The sequence below is a fragment of the Amblyraja radiata genome, chromosome 5 (genome assembly GCF_010909765.2).
Source record: "Amblyraja radiata isolate CabotCenter1 chromosome 5, sAmbRad1.1.pri, whole genome shotgun sequence".
Classification (NCBI taxonomy): domain Eukaryota; kingdom Metazoa; phylum Chordata; class Chondrichthyes; order Rajiformes; family Rajidae; genus Amblyraja; species Amblyraja radiata.
The window spans coordinates 47,796,172-47,816,726 of NC_045960.1; the positions used below are offsets into that span (position 1 = coordinate 47,796,172).

General features: G+C 38.1%; 1 protein-coding gene and 1 non-coding gene across 3 annotated transcripts in view; one reads left to right on the forward strand and one right to left on the reverse strand.

Annotated features, from left to right (window-relative positions):
* lama4 (laminin subunit alpha 4) overlaps positions 1-15,725 on the forward strand; it is a 122,630-nt gene extending 106,905 nt beyond the window's left edge. For both annotated transcript variants that reach the window (XM_033021147.1, XM_033021148.1), the window contains 10 exons: positions 2,071-2,223; positions 4,169-4,322; positions 5,875-6,059; positions 6,646-6,835; positions 8,647-8,802; positions 10,051-10,210; positions 11,825-11,952; positions 12,098-12,191; positions 14,389-14,508; positions 15,314-15,725. In XM_033021147.1, coding sequence (XP_032877038.1) covers positions 2,071-2,223; positions 4,169-4,322; positions 5,875-6,059; positions 6,646-6,835; positions 8,647-8,802; positions 10,051-10,210; positions 11,825-11,952; positions 12,098-12,191; positions 14,389-14,508; positions 15,314-15,465 — 1,492 coding nt within the window. In that variant the 3' untranslated portion in view covers positions 15,466-15,725. The remainder of the gene's footprint in view (positions 1-2,070; positions 2,224-4,168; positions 4,323-5,874; positions 6,060-6,645; positions 6,836-8,646; positions 8,803-10,050; positions 10,211-11,824; positions 11,953-12,097; positions 12,192-14,388; positions 14,509-15,313) is intronic.
* A 4,570-nt stretch (positions 15,726-20,295) lies between these two features.
* trnak-cuu lies at positions 20,296-20,368 on the reverse strand. The gene has a single exon. It is a non-coding gene; the product is annotated as a tRNA-Lys (tRNA).
* Between the last annotated feature and the right edge of the window lie 187 nt (positions 20,369-20,555).

The window sequence follows — 20,555 nt, forward strand, 5'->3', positions numbered from 1 at the left end:
ACAGCTTAGTGGTGGTTATGCTTTCACCAGAAGGATGGAAGCAGTCCAAGAAGCTGACTCTCCCACTTCTTAAATGTGGTAAGGGGCAGGCACCGAATATTGGCTGTCCCATGGAAGATCATATACTGAAAATTGAATAAATAAAACAAACATGCTCATTGATATTTGACAAAGGCTTAGTTCAAACATCATTATAAGCTCAAAAGTTGATTGCTGTTTCAGAATGTGGAACAAGCTGTCATGGAACCATTCTGTGAAACTTACAGCTCTGGATGAATATTTAAGTCCATCATTCATGCATTAATTTGATGATTGTGACTTTCAACAATGGTATCCACGAGAGAAGGAGAAAATAGTTACATTATTAAAATCTTTCCTTTTGACCATTCCCATTTACTGAACACAACAAATTTAACTGTATTCCCTTAACAATTCAAAGGATTACCCTCAGGAAATTAAAGATGTAGACTTTAATAAACGCAACTAGATGGCAGTCCCATGTTTCTCCAACTCTTAACCTATGACCTCATGCTCATTCAGCCTACAAAAAGCAAGAGGGTTCAAATGAGACAATTGATAACAATTGTTAGGTACGTCTTATAAAGAATTGGAGAGGTTTCCTCAGTGACAATGAAGTATAACAAATTATAAGCTCAAAAGTTGATTGCTGTTTCAGAGGATCAAGGGGCTCACATTAGGATCAAGCTGGAAGAATGAATCGTTGATGCCTTTATCCATTTCTTTACCCGGATGGTGATTCTCTTCCCTGATGTCCCCAAATGGACATCTTCCCTGCCCTCATTGCTGTTGCTGCTAAATTCAGTTTTATTTGCATCTTCTCAGTTAATTTCACAATACCTGTCTATTGCCTGTTTCATCTGAAACGTCCACATCCAAACGATACAAAAGCAGCGAGATAGATCCTGAAGGAGTGGTCCTTTTATGGTCCTCAGAGAACCCATTATCCCGTCACAAGTGGCAATGAGTCCCCAAACTGTGACAACTGCCTTGATGTGACCTACACTGACAAATAACCATGTAATGATATTCTCTCCAATTACTTCCTAAAGACCCTGAATACTTCATCAGGTTGTAGCTTTAAACTTTATTTGATGGCGTTCTCACAACATCACTGGTAAGAGTCTCCATTTTAAGTGATCCAAAGTTGGATCAACTTTGCCTGAACAGTAATTAAGAATTAACAGTAATTACTTGCCTTGGCTCCACTTCTTAAATTAATACTATAAATGCGAACTTCTGGAAAGATAATATTGTGAAATATAAATAGTTCAGATGGCGTTAGAGCAGAAGGGCTATTTTCCCTTTCCTTAATCCTTCAGAATTAAGGGATGTTCTTTTAGGAAGGAGGTGAGGAGACATTTATTTAGTCAGAGGGTGGTGAATCTGTGGAATTCTTTGCCACAGACGGCTGTGGAGGCCAAGTCAGTTGATATTTTTAAAGCATAGATAGATAGATTCTTGATTAGTATGGGTGACATATGTTATGGGGAGAAGGCAGGAGAATGGGGTTAGGAGGGAGAGTTAGATCAGCCATGATTGAATGGTAGGGTAGACTGGATGGGCCGGATGACCTAATTCTACTCCTATCATTTATAACCCTATAACCTATATCCTCTATCTTCCTCCAACAATTCTTCTCCCCAGAATACTTGTGCTCAGCTGCCATTCTCCATGGTAAGTCTAGAGACCGAGGGGAAAGTCAAGTATGCTGTCCCATGATCTCCATTTCCACAAGCACCCATGTATGTGTTGTAGAACGTGATGAGTTGATTTCAACCAATTTTCCTTGGAGAATTTTTGGCTGTCAGAAAACTGAATTTGGCTCTTGACGATATTTTAATGAGTAATTGGCCAAAGAAATAGAAAAAAATATTTTAAAATCTCTGCAAATATTTTCTTCTGCGTGTCACCCCTTTCTGCTAATATATTATTGAGCCTCATTGGTCTCCAGTTTGTAGTTGTTGCTACTTTTGCAATAAATGAGTAACCCTGAATTCTCCCATATATGAAGTGATTTATTTTATGTACTTCCTTTCCACTTTTCTACAGTTGTCAGCTAATAGTGGATGATAAAGACACAACAACAGAAGTTTGCCCCACAAAAGAAACAGGCCAAACCAATGCAAAGTTCTACTTTGGAGGTTCACTGTACAATCAGCATGCCAACTTCACAGGTTGCATCAACAATGCCTACCTGAGCAGGTAGGATGTTTTGCATTTAATCTATATGTATGTGTAACAAAATGGTAGGCATATGGATATCTCTTTCCATATATTTCCTTGAACCATTTGGTGCATCAAGACCATGCTGGCTAAAAGAAAGCTCTAATTTATCCACTAATTATCCCTGTGATCTATACACATCAACTCTCCCTACATTATACCACCAACCCATAAATGGGGAAATGTACAGTAATCAATTATCCAACTAAAGATAGACACAAAAAGTTGGAGAAACTCTGCGGGACAGGCAGCATCTCTGGAGAGAAGGAATGGGTGACATTGTAGGTCGAGACCCTTCTTCGATCCAAAACATCAGCCATTCCTTCTCTCCAGTGATGCTGCCTGTACTGCTGAGTTACTCCAGCTTTTTGTGTCTATCTTTGGTTTAAACCAACATCTGCAGTTTCTTCCTACACAATTATCCAACTAATCTACATTTCTTTGGGATATGAATGAATGAATAATACTTTGGTATCACATGTGACATGTCACGGTGAAATATTTTGTTTTGCATACCATACACAAAGTATGCAAAGAGTCGCCACCAACAAAGTTACACATCAATGTCGATGATTTGATGGAAAGAGATGCACAATCAGTGTTCAATACTCCTGTCTCTTCTCTTGTGACTCCATTCTGTACTGTCAACATCATGACATCATGACCCATCACATATTGGCATATTGTGGATGCAAACCAGAGCTCCTGGAGGAAGCCACATGGTTGCAGGGAAAATGTGCAAACTTCACTTCATCAAAGACCATGGTGGTACCCTAGTACATGAGCTGTGAGTGTAGTTCTACTAGCTGTGCCATTGCGCAGTCCTTTAATGCTTATGGTCATATAACTTTTATTCTAAATGAGTTTGGAAGAATAAGTGAATACATTTTATACATAAGACTGTTTTAATACTGATCTTAGTTATATGCACATGTTCATTATTGTTTTTGGCTCTTAACTATTTTAAGATGTTTGGTTCCTTTGAAGCCACTTGCCAGGTTTTACAAATCTTCGAGGTTCTGTATCAAAGAGACTTTTCACCAGCAAATTGAAACAGGGCAATTGTCTAAATGAAGCCTCAGCAGCTACATTTTACTCTAGGGTGTGGCCTTGCATATTTTCACATCTGTCCAAACCACTTCAGTTAAAAGAATCCAGAGCTAAAACAATGGTCATTATAGCTATGTAATTTCAAATTGCACTGACGTATTCTCTGCAGACTTGCTACACAACAGGAAATCCAATCTGTACTTCAATGTCGATGATCTGATGCGAAAGAGAAGCACAATCAGAGATGCATAATTTCTTCTCCGGTGTCTTTATTCTGTCCTATCAACATCATGACCTGTCATATGTTGGCATATTGTAATAAATGTGTATGCAAGCTTGACTCAAGCTTTACTATATTGTGAAGTATGGGTGCTAAAGTCAGAAGCTGTAAAATTATTTTTTTTAAAGATAAAGGATATTTCAGTGAAAATTGCTTCAAAAGATCTCCAGTATAAAAAATGAAATCTATCCCTATAAGGTAAAATCTCTAGAGGGAACTAGCATATCTTGGTAAATGAACACATGTCATGTTAGAACACAAATGAATAAACTTAATAGACCTCTAGAGAACCAAAAACTATCTAGTTACATAAAAATGTATGAAATGGAAAATATCAAGGATTATTACAACACATGTAAGCAACAGCAAAAGGTGTTACTAGATATACTGTAAAGGGGAAAAAATCATCTCACGACCTTGTGCTATTCTTAATGGACAGAGTTTTTATTCCTCTCATAACATGATGCCAGATTATTATTTGTGAAATTATGTCCATTAGGAGTCCATAATATTTTGAATGGAGTCTTATCAATTTTGTGATTACTAAGCATATTGGAAACTGATACAGATTTGTCCCTTCTATGAATTAACCAGGCTTGATAAAGATATTGAGGTGGAAGATTTCCAGACATACACAGAGAAAGTACAAGCCTCTCTACAGGGCTGCCCAGTCAAGACTATGCCAGCAGCAATTTATGATAAACCTGAAAGGAACTTTGCAAAAGCCAAGAGAGAACGCGATAGAAAGGTAATCAGTTTCTACATGGATATATCAAAGCATTAACAGCTTTGAATTTGTTAGCAATATTTACCTTCAAGGCGTCCGAGCTAGCTTTGCACATTGCTTCAGTGATACAGTTCTAAGTTCCAGTATGATGATGGATGAAATAGAACTTGACAAATCCTGTTTAGTTATGGATTTAAAATTGTTCATGTCAGTATTGTATACCTTTATTGTTAACTTTTTTTCAGTTTCCTCATTTTCCACATAGATGTCCACAATGTATAACTAGGCATCATTTATAATAAGGCAAATTTAAATAGAGCTCAGGAACTGGGGCCCCATATGTGGAGATGGAGCACCATATCCAGGGCTCTGGTGAGTAGAATTTGGACCTCCCTGAACACAAAGGAACATTAGAATTGGGGCTTCAGTGAGTGAAATGGAATGCAGGAACTGAGATGTCAATGAGTTGAAAGGGAACCCAGGAACTGGAGCCCCAGAGAGTTAGAGGGGTGGGGACCATGCCCCAATCAGTGTGATTGGAGAAAGACAAACATTAACTAACAAAGCAGATGAGAAATGATGAAGATTTCAAAATTATCGAATTATCAAAGCTTTATTCCTACATGTGGAGGAAGGAGCTGTAGATGCTTGTTTATACTGAAGATAGACATAAAATGCTGGACTAACTCAGCTGGACAGGCAGCGTCTCTGGAGAGTAGGAATGGGTGATGTTTTGGGTTGAGACCCTTCTTCAGACCCTCAATGTGCAACATCACCAATTCCTTCTCTCCAGAGGTGCTACCTGTCCCACTGAGTTCCTCCAAAATGTTGTGACTATCTTTAGAGTACATGTTTGTTTTTGGCCTCTGAAGCCATTAGATCACTTATTCGCACAATGAATATCATATAAATGCATAAATCATTAACTGGATAATCCTATTTCACAATAGATTAAATAGGATCAGGATGAATATTACAAACTAAAAAGCCAGTTAAAGCTCATGGTTTGGCAATTCATCAAAAGGGAACATAAGCAACAGAATCAGTTTAACAACCTCGTGAGCTCCATGTCAAGAGCAGTGCTTCACAAAATTGTTTTTGCAACTATTAGTTGTTGATAGTAATAAAATCGATTAAAGTGTTCCAACAAAGGATCTTCAACTGAAATACTAACTGTTTTGCTGTCCACGGATGCTATCTCAGCTGCTGAGTATTTCCAGCATTTTTCAGTTTGAATTTCAGATTTTCAGCATCTTCAGTTTCCTTTTCTGATTGTCAATTTACAGGCATGGCTAAAGATTCATCCATGAAGGGTATCCCTCAACACATTAGTTGCAATATTATCATGTTGAGCTTTAGCACTGAAATTCATTCTATTTACTTCAATGGAATGAACTTTGAAGGAAAAGCTCCATGTATGTGTATTACCACAGTTTGCTTGGGAAATGGGATACAGTATTTTTGTGTGGAAAATCTTGAAACATTAACACATTATTTATTTTTTGGAAACAACAACCACCATTATTTTGCAGTTCTTTTCCAATTACATGTTACTTTTGTTCTCTTGACAAAGTTCGGATCGGGATTAGTAGCCCATCCAATGGCCCATGAAGCAAAAACAAGAGGAAATAGCCTGCATGAAGATGTGCACTGCCATCAAACAAACAATATCAAAACAATCCACAATGCACATCACTACGGAGGAATTCCCAACAGCCGACAGGAGATTTATGGCATCTCTATTTTTTTCAATCATAGGTAAGTAAATGATATTGCAATATGTCTGTATTATTGAGTGTCATCTGCTCCTGACAATACATCATTCGGACAAAAAACATGCAATTTAGATTTCTTATGGTATCATGCGAATGGTTGGGCCTCTGGTCCTGGAGGGAATTTAAGTGTCACTAGCCTTCAATATTTTTCTGATTCCTTTCAATGGGAGGACAATGAAATAATTAAATGCATATTTTCATGAATTCAGACAAGGCTACCCGGGTGTTGCTTTTTGGTAAGCCTCTGATGTAACTTTTCTGCAATGTTTCTACAAAGAACAGAAATGGAAGTATTACAAAATAAAGGGGTTATTTCTCCATTTCCCACACTTGCCCACCAGTCAACACTTTATGCTGCTGTTACTGAGTAGCTGAATTGGAACATCCTTGCAACTTCGGTGCAGCTTAAAATGTAGGCCTTCTAAGCTTTGCCATTGTAGTAATGCCAGTGTAGAACACCACAGATAGTTGACCGTAATGATTGCATTGAAGCAACTTCTGTTCGAATAAAGGTTCATGTTACTATTAATTCATCAGAGTGGAAAGTTGTAATGAATTTGTGCTTGCAGATCTCATTTCTCTGTCAATGTGAGAACTCAGTCTTCTCATGGACTTATATTTTATGTGGCGAATAAAGATGAAGACCAATTCATGAAACTTTTCGTCTCTCGTGGTTATTTTGTTTACACGTTCAGCAATGGGCATAAGAAAATGAAAATAAAGAGCCTAGAAAAATATAATGATGGTCTCTGGCACAATGTAAGTCAAACAGCAATATCCTAAAATATGCTTTCTATTAACTTCTAAATAAAATGTAAATGCACATTTGTGTCCATTTGCGTGATGTTTGTATATTCCTGCATGTATGTTGCAATCTGTTATGGTATCCCTGCAAACTAACTACTTGATTAAGAAAGACGGCATTACAGTACAGTATTTAGGATCAGTACATGTGGGGAATAGATGTTACAGGTCGGGACCCTTCTTCAGATTGCAGTCTGAAGAAGAGTTTGTCACAAAAAGTCACCCATCCAGAGTTGGTGCCAGACCTGTTGGGTTACTCCAGCACTTTGTGCCTATGTTTTGTACGAATCAGTACTTCTACAAAACTAAGTATATATCTGTACTCACTCACATAATCCCTGTTCCATACAGGCCAGGCTCATTCACCTATTGGTGGCAACATAAGGACTGATATCTTTATTACCTAGAATTTGTTTTACCATTATTTAATTGCAATTTGTAAACATTTTGTGTAAAATGTGTTTGATGTAGAACATAGTCCACATTTCATAAGTATTTTGTCACCTGTAAAGCATTTTGACATGTGGTTATGAAAGTAGTTGGGAAATTACAACTCTTGCTTTTATCCTTCCTAATTCTGGCAGTATTATGCCGCAAATATTCTTCTTAAACAATATTGGTCAACATGCCTCTGTTCCTAATTGTGACAATATCATGTCGTTGATTGTGATAACTAATAGTTAGCAATGAAAATACCACAGACATTTGTCCCTAAACTAGCGTAATTATCCATGCCCATTATAGAAACTAAGTCCCGTGGAGTAATACATTAGCAATTACTTTGTAGAGTTGAAAAAGGAACTTGAATCTTTTTAACTTACATAGTGTAATTTAAAGCAATTCACGAATAGATTTGGAAATGTCTGCAGCATTAGTCTCTCAAATTTGGTCAGAATATAAAATAGACAGTACTCTCACAATTCTTCCATGTATCGCTGTTAGTGCATTGCTGATTTATCAAGGTACCAAACAAATCTTTGTACTGCATGATCTCCTCTTCAATTTTCCTGTTGGCCAGCCATGAAATACTATTTCATCTACTCGGGCTTCTCAAATGATATAAATGACATTAAAAATAAAATATGGCTGTAATCCATATCTACATATATTGTGCTGTTCTTTCATCTTAATATCGATATTCAAAACATATACTCTTTGATGGGCCACAGGTTTGTCCATATTTAATACTGCAGTCCCCAGGCATATCCTGAATGCCTTTTGGGCAATGGTATCATGGCTAAAAGAGTCAAAGGAACTGCAAATTGGAAGGTTAAATTCTACAAGTATATTACTGATCAGATCCCAAAGGCATTTGAAATGGATTAATTTTTATCAAGAAGATAATTGGATCTCACTTGGTGCCTGTGCCAAACATTGAGGCATAGATGTCTCAAGAAAATGAATATTTATCTATTTACTTTTGTGTTCTGATAAAAAGAACAATGTTAGGGCACATTGGCATTGTGTCTATGGAACATGGAACTCGATTAGATATCTACTTTCACTACTGAATGTGGCTTCTTCCCCAGAGTGAATCTTTTATGAACACCATCAGCACACTAATAAAGGGACAATTGACAGGGTCAGCAGCAGAGATTGCGTTGGTTGATCTAGGCTTTTATGTTGTGCAGCATTCCCACTACCCACTGTAGATTTTCAACCTCAATATATTATAACATTGATATTAGATGAAAAATCACCATGTTTCATGTAATATAATTCAATCATTATGATTAACTTAACAACATGATTAATTTGGTATTCAGGTCTCCCTTACACATGAAAATAACACAGGACGCTTGATAATAGATGGTCAACAAGCTCTGAAGAATAGTCTCCATGCTCCTCTTACTCCATGGCAAATAGGTGAACCATTCTACATAGGTGGTGTCCCTCTCAGAGAAGCTGCCAAAAGCATTCAGGTGAGTTGCACCTGTAATCTAATTGCATGATGACTATGAATTGTGGTGCCATTGGATACATTTATTTCATGTACATTTTGGTTTTGTTTTAGGAAGATCTGAAAATATATCTGTCTTCTGTGTGCTTTGAAAGTCAAAGGGTCTTTAAAACAGATGGAGCTATGTTAAACATTTAGTATTATTAATTTGTAGTTTGGCAACAGAAAATAAATGGCAACTTTGCATCAAACATCTTGTCCAATGGACTTTCATAAATTTCAAAATGTCACTGATATTATTGAGACCAATTTTCTGTTTTACATCAATGCATTTTCTCATTAAAACCTGTATTTTTGGTATCACAATTGCCAAGGTGACCGCCATCTTGTTTAAAGCTAAGTCAATGCTGAGGTATTGCTATATTCCTGGAAAAAAGAAAATCAATGGGGAATCGTGCTCAATGATTGACTGCAAAGCGCTTGGAAACTCCCAAAACTGAAGCACATAATGTTTATCAAGCTAAGTCTCTCAGAATAACAAAGGACTGGTAGATCATGTCTATGCCAGCAATTTTCTTCCATATGGTATTTCTATTTATTGCTCCTCTACTGCCCTCTAGAGTCATAGAGTCTTACAGCGTGGAAACATGCCCTTCGGCCCAACTAGCCCACACCAGCCATGTCCTACCTACACTTTTCTTTAACACTTGTCAACAGGTTATTTCCCATTTCTGTGATTGGGGAAGGAGGATTGGGGAATGTTGAATGGAGAAGTCTGCCACGTTCATTGCCTGGGAGCTGGAGGATTGTCAAAAGATGACATCAACCTTGTGTTGTGGGTTAGGAATATTCAGATTTTCCATGCATTTATCGTGATTTAACGATGAGGATTTGTGGTCTGGCACTATTGTATGAAAAAACAAACACCACCATAGTAGGAGGTATTTTGCTCTGCCTTGCACCTGTTTCTGAAATTCGCCATCACTTTTGTCACTGAACCTCGATCATTCCAGGGGAGTATAACAGGTCAAAGCCAATAACATCCTCGAGAATTGATTATACTCCCACTGGTTACGACATACAGGCATCAGAGAAAATGCTGAATTATATTTGAATAGAAAACTTTATCAAGAAACTCCACCACTAAACACTTCCAAGGTAGAGTGTCACAGAATACAACATGTCTATGTTAATATGAATGTTTGGTGATCATAAGAATAATTTCATAACATCTTAATTCATTAATTAAAATATCTTCTTTTGCCGTCAGGACAAATCAATCCAAAGCTTTAATGGCTGCCTTCAGAACTTACAGCTAGATGGAAAATCTCTTCCACCAGCTGCCTATACATTTGGTGTTACACCTTGTTTTGAAGGTCCAACTGAATCTGGAACATATTTCTCTGCAGAAGGAGGATATGTGTTATTGGGTAAGTAGGGCAGACACATCACTTTATGCATCAGCTACAAAGGGACATCTAACAGGGTAATGGACATTTCAAAGTATAGGAGGTCCCTGGGTTTTCAAATGGCTAATTTATGATCATCTAACTTTATATAAGTTCTCCCAGATTCTGCTCCCGGGTATAGTACTCAAATCTCTTCACCAGGAAACAATGTGGAGATCATAGATAGAAATACCAACTGCCTTCTCCAGAAACTGGATTTGTGGTCTTGCAGAACAAACACCAGCAATAGTAAGAGGTATTTTGCTCTGCCTTGCACCTGTTTCTGAAATTTGTACCACTTTTGTCACTGAACCTCTGTCATTCTAGGGAAGTATAACAGGTTAAAATAATAACATCCTGGAGAATTTATTATACTCCCACTGGTTCTGCACACAGGCATACACTTCTCCAGCGTATAAAATCATGAGAGGAATAGATCGGGTAGATGCACAGAGTCTCTTGCCCATAGGTGAATCGAGGACCATAGGTTTAAGATGAAGGGGAATAGATTGAATAGGAATCTGAGGCGTAACTTTTTCACACAAAGTGTGGTGGGTGTATGGAACAAGCTGCCAGATGAGGTAGTTGAGGTTGGGTCTATCCCAACGTTTAAGAAACAGTTAGACAGGTACATGGATAGGACAGGTTTGGAGGGATATGGACCAAACTCAGGCAGGTGGGACTAGTGTAGCTGGGACATGATGGCCGGTGTGGGCATGTTGGGCCACTTTCCACACTGTATCACTCTATGACTACTCTCTTCAGATTAAACATATCAAACCCCATGCCCTTGATTAGTAGATCAGCTCCTCCCCATCACCCATCACTCCACCCGTGCTGCATTCAGACAAATATCTCTCACTGATCGCTTGCAAATAACAAATCCTATCACACATGCTGACTTTCCCCAATCCTTTGCAAATTAGTCTGCATGAGGGCTAGAGTCCAAAGATTTCACATTACAACTTGGAAATTGTTCATTTACAACTTGTTGAAAACTTCCATTCACCGCGTAAATGAACACTCATGTGACCCAATGACCCCCTGCGAAGTCTGAATAAGAGTCCTGATCCGAAAGGTGTTCTGACTATTTTGATCCTCAGATGCAGCTTATCTCACTGAGTTCCTCCAGCACTTTGAAGATGCTATAACCGTGACTATAGTCTCTTCTGTCTCTTACTGTGACCCTGCTTAAGAAAATGATCTAATCAGGAAATTATAAAATTTAAATATCCACTCACAGTGAAGCGATTATCTATTTATATGTTATACCTTGATATGACTGTAGAGTCATAGTCACACAGTCCAGAAAAAGGCCTTTTGGCCCTACTTGCCCGTGCCGACCAACATGCCCCATCTACATTAGTCCCACCTGCCTGCGTTTGGCCCATATCTCTATCAACCAATCCTATCCATGTACCTGTCTAAATGTTTCTTAAATGCTGTGGTAGTACAGGCGTTATATCTCACTGCAGATGACCATAACCCTATATGAAGCTGATAAAAACAATATGAAGCATAAAACAGAACTGCTTGCATAACATGTAGATATGCAATTTATAACTATGTAATAAATCAATTATCTTTGATTTTCAGATTCATTCAATTTAGGATTACAGTTTGAGATTGTTTTTGAAATCCGCGCTCGAAATCATTCCGGAATCCTGATATATGTTCATGGTTCCAACCACAAGTACCTAAATGTCTTCATGGAGTATGGACAGGTAAGGGAGTAAAGATTGGATCAGTTGGATGCAGAGTAGACAAGTCTGACTGGAAATGTTACATAGCAGTAATGGAGAAGGCACAGCAATTATAAAACATCACGTAACTGACAAGTTTCTATTCTAATTTTTTGTGTCTGCGCAGATCACATTAAAAGTCAGTAATGGAACTGCAGAGTTTGAAACTTCAGTAATTCCAAAGCAAAGTCTCTGTGATGGCCGATGGCACAGAATAGCAGGTAAAGATACCCCATTAATATTCACAAATATTCCACTGAGCCATTAACTCAAAGACCTTTCCATAATAACTTCTATCATAATAACTTCTATCATTAGGCTCAAGTAAGTTAGTGTAATAATCAGAATCAGGGACAGAATGATTTTCACCGTTTTGGCAGTCATTAAATTAATTTATTGACAACTTGCTTTTATTTCATAATTAAATTTCACCTTATTTAATCAAATCTATTCAAGAACTATTTTGTCTTTGTGTTAAGTTTTTGTGTGTTTTTCCATGCAAAGTGCGCTGATTCTTCAGTAAAATAGTGGATTTATTATATAAAAGTATCCATACCTGGGGACAAGCTTTTCCAGGAATCAAATAAATAAAGTTCCCTTAATATGCCTTACTTAACAACCCACACACATGGATTGCTGTTTCCATATCTAAGAAGAATTCATGTATACATGGATTTCAGCAAGGCATTCGACAAGGTTCTGCATGGGATCCAAGAAGAGATAGCTGAATGGATAGCAAATTGGCTTCATGGAAGGAAGCAGAGGGTGATGGTGGAAGGTTGCTTCTCAGACTGGAGGCCTGTAACTAGTGGTGTGCCTCAGGGTTCAGTGCTGGGCCCGTTGCTGTTTATCATCTACATCAATGATTTGGAAGTTTAGCAAGTTTGCTGATGATACAAAGTGGGTGGTTTTGCAGATAGTTACGATGGTTGTGAAAGATTGCAGCAGGATCTTGATCGATTGGCTAGGTGGCCTAGGGAATGGTTGATGGAATTTAATACAGAGAAATGAGAGGTGTTGCATTTTGGGACGTCTACAAGGGTAGGACCTACACATTAAATGGTAGGCCTCTGGGGAGTGTTGTAGAGCAGAGGGATCTAGGAGTGCAGATGAATGGTTCCTTGAAAGTCAAGTCGCAGGTAGATAAGGTGGTCAAAAAGGGTTTTGGCACATTGGCCTTCCTCAGTCAGAACATTGAGTATAGAAGTTGGGAGATCATGATGCAGTTGTATAAGATGTTGGTGAGATCACATTTAGATGTTCAGTTCTGGGCACCATGTTATAGGAAAGATATTGTCAAGCTTGAAAGGGTTCAGAGAAGATTTACAAGGATGTTGCCAGTACTACAGGGTCTGAGCTATAGGGAGAAGTTGAGTAGGCTGGGTCTCTATTCCATGGAGCGTAGGAGGATGATGGGTGATCTTATAGAGGTGTATAAAATCATGAGAGGAATAGATCGGGAAGATGCACAGAATCTTGCCCAGAGTAGGGGAATCGAGGACCAGAGGACATAGGTTCAAAGTGAATGGGAAAAGATTTAATAGGAATCTGATGGGTAACTTTTGCACACAAAAGGTGTTGGGTGTATGGAACAAGCTGCCAGAGGAGGTAGTTGATGCTGGGACTATCCCAACAATTAAGAAACAGTTGGACAGGTACATGGATAGGACATGTTTGGAGGGATATGGACCAGGCACAGGCAGGTGGGACTATGTAGCTGGGACATGTTGGCCAGTGTGGGCAGGTTAGGCCTAAAGGTCTGTTTCCACAATGTATCACTCTATGACTCCAAGAATGTGTACATTGATTAATGGGTCAACATTACTTCGTTTGGTTGCTATGCATTGGTACCTATTATTGATCCAATGATTCAATAGATGATGTATGCTTCCCTTAATTTTCATATATCTAGATGTGCTCACACAATTGGTGAAAATCAGATTTATCTATCAATGAAGCAAGTATTCATAAAGATCTTTATCAAACTTCAAACCAGGAAAAAATAAACTTGCCTGTACTTGAAATGTCACAAATATCCACAAGTCTCTGAACTAGTAAAATAATGTGATGCCAATGTGATACCTGACAATGTTCTGTTTTTCTCTGAGTGAAATGGCCAATCGTTGACATTTAACAATAATGTGCTGTGTTTCCCCAGAATGGTGGAAACTGGGTTGAAACCAACTGAAGTAATCAGTAGTCATGAGCCTGTTCTAAACTCATGTCCCAGAGTTGAAAATGCAGTACGTAATCTATCCCCGTCACACAATCCATACATTTAAATGATGACATTCCACAAAACATTATCATCATTTCATATTTTACTCAGAACTGAACCTGATATATTGTCCATTTGTAAGCAATGTCAGATGGCGAACAATAAACATTTATTAGTGATTTCTCTTTCTGTTCATTTAGTCATCAGAGATTCAAACGTTGTGCAGCTGGATGTGGATTCTGAAGTAAATCATGTTGTGGGGCCACTGACATCACATTCTTTCGACACCAAGGAGCTAGTATTTGTTGGAGGAGTGCCAGGTAGTAACAGTGCTTAAACCCTTTCTGTGTATCAGTGGAAAATGTTGCAAATGTATTATTTCAAGCTAGAATTACTTGAGAAATTGTATTGTTTTAGCTCAAAGCTAACACCCTTAGTGATGCTACATTACATTTGCCAATTTTCAAATTCGCATCACAGGATGGACCACGGGGGAGTATAAAACTGAGGTATAGTGAAAGATATTCAGACATGTAACGATTGTCTTTCATATGCAATTCTTAATCTGGAAAATATCAAAGGATTATTGAGACAGACATACCCAACCTTTGCCTGCTGGGAATATTTTCTATAAAGTGCTCAGTAAAAGGTTGTCAGCTGCTGACAGGACCTCTTTACATTATCCTGGTGTTTGTACAGGATGTGCAATTAATGCAGGTGCATTTGTGGGGTTTAGGTAAGCTCTCTGTGCACTTGACTGGAGTAGCAGCAATGAAATGTACAACTGGGGCAAGGCAAAAGAAATCTGTTGTTGGAAATATCCATTATTTTCCTGATCTGAGAACGCTTAGCTCAAGTTAATGATTCATTACATTTATTTTTAATCAATATCAAAAAAAAAGTACAGATGCGGTAAATCTGAAATAAAAGCAGAGAACACTAGACAGACAGCATCTATAAGTCGAGCAGCATCTGAGGGAACAGAAGTAGAATTAATATTTCAAGTCAATAACCTGGTGAGGGTAAAGATCCAGGAAATCTTAAATTGACATTATTGGCTCCGTGTTATAATTATTAATTTTGCACTGTAGCAGCTTGAAGAATAATTTTCCATTGTTTTTGTAGGGTCTCTGCTTAGCCCAAAGCTGAGCATACACCGGTCATTCACTGGCTGCATGAGAAACTTCAACGTCAATGGAACCCCTGTCGTTTTCACCAAAGCAGCAATGGTCAATGGAGGAGTCAGCATCAACTCTTGCCCAGACCCAGATGCCTAGTGCTTACCAGCTCTGCTTCTGTCAGCCAGATGCAAGAATTAAGAAAAACTGAGACAAATAACATTCTCGTATCATTTTGAGGGCAGGGTGGTAATTTGCCTCAGTTAATTTTTTTGCGATTACTTTGTTACTTTCATCCCATCAGTTTTCTGATTGTCCATGTACTTATTTCACTTTATTTTACTTCACAGAAGTTAAATCCATTTGGAACCAATAAATGTTCTGTTTGCTTCTTCAGTCTTGGAAGTGCAAAAATCTAAGTGATCACGACCAGTGATGAGTGTGTCATGTTGTAATGTACATATGTAAGAACAGCAGTGGGTCAAACTAACCACATCAATTATTGCTCAGAGTGGGTCAACATCAATATAATGCCCACGTTTCCCCTCGGCATAATAAAAGCAATTATCTTTATATAACTACACAGTACACCATTAGGGTAATTATGCCATTCCCAGCCAATTGTCCAATGGAGCTCCATTATTGTGTCAGTGATAGATCAGTACTACTCATTTGACCGTTACAATGACTTGAGCTGGTTATCTGACAGTGTCTACTTTTTTAATTTTAAATAGCAAGTATGCCACCTTATTCTTCTGATCAATGAGTCTAGAGGTGGCATTCAGGCGCAGCACTAGAGTTGCTGCCTTACGGTGCTAGAGTCCCGGGTTCGATCCTAACTACGGTGCTGTCTGAATGGAGTTTGTACAATTTCCCTATGACCTGAGTGGGTTTTCTCCAGGAGCTCTGGTTTCCTCCCACACTCTAAAGACATACAGGGTTTGTAGGCGAATTGGCTTGGTTAAAATTGTGAATTTTGTGTCCCTAGTGTGTTAGGATAGTATTAGTTTGCGGGGATCACAGGTCGGCGCGGATTCAATGGGCCGAAGGGCTTGTTTCCGTGCTGTATTTCTAATCATAAAAAGACATATCGAAGGAATTAAAATAATCACGATCAAATCTCCTGAAATTGGGATTTGTTTTGTTTTAAATAATCAGAATTGTTGAGTCTGCTTGGCTTGAAAGTGTTAAAAGCCAGCCTGCTCATTACACATCTGGTGTTGCCTGCCGGGGTTCTCAGCTGTCACGTCACTCACAAGCTGACCCACATTTTTAAGATGATTTCTCTGTGCCATGCAGATGAGGGAGATGGAGAAATGGGCAAATTGTGGAAAAGGATTGAGGAGTGAAAAACCGGCAATGGTATGTTACAACAGCACATGGACAATATTTGTTTTTAATTTTAGAAAAAAAAGTTAGGAGATAACCTGTCTACAAAAAGAAACATTCAGGCCATTTTATATAATGAGTCAGACCCATTTACCATGTATGGCAAATAAATGGAAGCATTGTTAGGGTGCATAACTCAGGAAGCATCTGCTTCAATTTGCATTGGCAGAATTTCAAAAATATTGATTTACACCCACTTACTATGCACAGCAAATTGAAGCATGGGTAGTCCATTCAGCACCTACACCTGCTCTCCCATTCGGTGATTATGGCTAATCCTTTATCTCCACCACTTTGCTGCACTAACACCATATGCCTTAATTCCTTCAATATCTATTAATCTCAGTTTTCAGCAGCAAGCAACCCCTCTAACCCCTCAGGCAGCAGATCCCAAATATCTAGTCCATTCTGTGTGAAAGGGTTGCTGTTGTTTTGAGATGGTGACTCCTACCTCTGGATGCCACAGCATCCCAAATTTGAAGGTCAAACTTTGCAAGATTTTAAAAAGAACTTCCTCAGTCCTCTGAACAACACAGACCCAGTCTCCTTAATCTGAGGAGCCACTATACCAGGAATAAACCTGCTGAATCCTAATAGCACTTGATCTATCACAAATACATAATTTCTTAGGTATAGAGACCAGAACAAGATGTAATATTCCAGATATTGTCACACCAAGGTCTTATGTAATTGCAATAGGACAACTCCAACCTTGTACTCAAATGCACTTACAATAAAGTCCAACATATGCTTTGGTTTCCTAATTGCTTGTTGAAGCTGCAAGTGAACGTTCAATGATTCATATGCAAAGACATTTTGATGCCTCCGAATCCAACATCTTTTGATCCCCTACCCTTTAAAAAACTCTGCTTTTCTATATTTTTTCTCCCCAAACTGGATGACCTCACATTTGTTCCCACATTACATTCCGTCAACTGTCTTAGCTGATTAATTTATCTGGTCTACATCCAACTGAAGCCACTCTGCAACTATCTCACAACACAAACTGCCATTCACCCCTTTGTATCACTCAGTTAATGACATTCCTCCAAACCCCGTCCACTCTTCTAAATCATTATGAACAGCTCGAAAATGGAAATGTGTTAACAGGAAATAGGCAAACACCAAAAAAAAGATGCCACACATTTTATCTACAATCTAGATATTAAAAACAGTTTCAAGTGGCCCAATTTTCTGGACACATACCTTTTAGAGAATCTTGCAAAGTGACATGATTCCCAAATGAAAACAAGACTTTGGAAACATTTCAAATGTGACAGCATTCCTGTGCAAAGTAAATTTCAGCTTACAGATTTCAGTTACAAAAGCAATTAAAGTTAATTAAGGATTTATTGGGAACAATGACCTTTAAACCCAGTGAGCCAATGCATTCAGATACACAAACATTACTGATACCTTTATTAACAATTCAGCTTTATTTCAAATTAATACTAGCTTTTAGCCCCGTGGGCTAAGTTTTTGAAAATGTTACTTGTGTGGTGGCCCAACATTCCACAATTCCACAAAACTAAATGCTAGGAAAGCTGGAATGAAAACAGTGGCTATCTTCCCTCATCAAATTGTACAATAAATATTGACACAGAGTTCCACTGCCGGAGCAGACCAAAATGATCTGGAAACTGGGGTACAATTACATTGTTCTAGTCACTAACTGAAATAGAAACCAACATGTGTTTGGGTCACATAGGCAATGCAATATTTTTCATTCAATATTCCACGCAATTGTTGTATTAATTAAAGTTAGCATTTTTCTCACAGCTGGTGCTGTTTATTCTATTAAGATGGAAAAATATCGAATCCTGTGGGGCCCTCTGGTGGCGAACACAACTTCTACAGTCACAAATATAATAATTTTGCAGCAGCATTAACATTTTCAACATTATATAAATCTCACGATTTATAGTGTAAACAAATTAAATTATTTGTATTTATATCTCATTTATCATTTTTTCACTACATCTTATATCAGTATTTAGAGAGCATTTCCTGCTGCGTAGCCAGTAAAAGATTTCCTCTGTAATTAAAGATGTATTAGGAATTATTGAATTTTAAAACAAATGAGTAGATCTACACAGAACATCCAAGTTGCAAAAACCTGTTGAGATCTTGTTCTTTTACGGTTTGATTTATGGCTGATCCAAAAATCTAGTATAATTGTTTATAGGATTTTATGGTCACATTATTGCATTGTATTTGGAGTGGAATTCTTGAGGCATTTCTTCCCATACCCCCTGCAGCAGCAGCAGAAACCCAGTGTAAACAAACTAAATGACTGGAGATCAAAGGAATTCCTTTAGAAATTCCAACCTTTCCTATAATGGCAGTAACAGGAGTCATAATACTGTGCCTCTTTCTCTGTAGTGAACAAGGTAACTGCAGAGCCTGACTATAATTTAAATCATTATTTGATACAGCCTTCTATAAAAATGTTGAATAAAATATGATCAATAAGCATGGCATTCTGAAAAATTTAATATGGGGGAAAAAAACATTGCTAATCTGTCGACTGGCCTTCAGTGGATGTCCTATCTGTCTAATTCTGGGTGTGCCACATATTATTATAAACTAATATGTGTATAAACAAATACAATGTTTATGAAACTAAATATTATATTGGTCAAATCCAAAGCACAGTAATATCTCCATAAAAACTGATTCCACAAGCACAAAACAATGTAATAATAAACAAGTAGTTTTAAAAAGTAATTAATTCATCTAATAAAAGCTTTTATACTGCCATTACATCAATAATCATATTCTAGTCTTGCAGCTTCACTGGGACAACAAAAGCTTCAAGTATAGGAAGTATGAATACAAATAAAGACTAAGTTTGTTACGAGAATATTTTTACTTGCAGTGTATATTTTTGCATTTTCAATAGTGATGCAATTGGCAATCACATTCCAATAGACTGGGAGTGCAACTATCATAATGAGAAATAGCACACATTAATCTGACTGGCTGAACAGAACGTACAAAGTTGTACAGTTCATGTCAAGAGACAGACATTATGAAACAAATACACATAATATTATATGATCCTTTAGGAAAAGGCAATTTTACCTTAAATTAGTAGAGCCAACCCTATGGAGTGTTATTATAGACAATAGACAATAGGTGCAGGAGTAAGCCATTTGGCCCTTCGAGCCAGCACCACCATTCAATGTGATCATGGTTGATCATCTCCAATCAGTCCCCCGTTCCTGCCTTCTCCCCATATCCCCTGACTCCGCTATTTTTAAGAGCCCTATCTAGCTCTCTCTTGAAAAAATCTAGAGAACCTGCCTCCACCTGAGGCAGAGAATTCCACAGACTCACCACTCTCTGTGAGAAAAAGTGTTTCCTCGTCTCAAAATGGCTGACTCCTTATTCTTAAACTGTGGCCCCTGGTTCTGAACTCCTCCAACATCGGGAACATGTTTCCTGCCTCTAGTGTGTCCAAGCCCTTAACAATCTATAAAGAGAGCAGAGTGAAGCAATTTTGTCCCCCTCTGACTTCAGCTTCAATTCTTTATGTCACATATGCACCGCACAATGAGATTTTTGCACCCATCGCCGTACTTTGGAGCCAAAGGATGACGCCCAACGTGGGGCTCGAACCCACGACCCTGAGATTAAGAGTCTCATGCTCTACCGACTGAGCTAGCCGGGCTGTCTTGACCTTTGATTCTGTGCACGTAACTATACGGCCAACTTTCCACCAAAACTAAAAATATTTATGGGTACTTGGGAAATATATAAACATTAGTTTTGCTTTAAATTGCTGCCAGTGAAGCTTTTAGCAACACTGAACTCATAAATTGTAAAACCTAGTGAGCAACTTTTTTTCATTGTCAGGA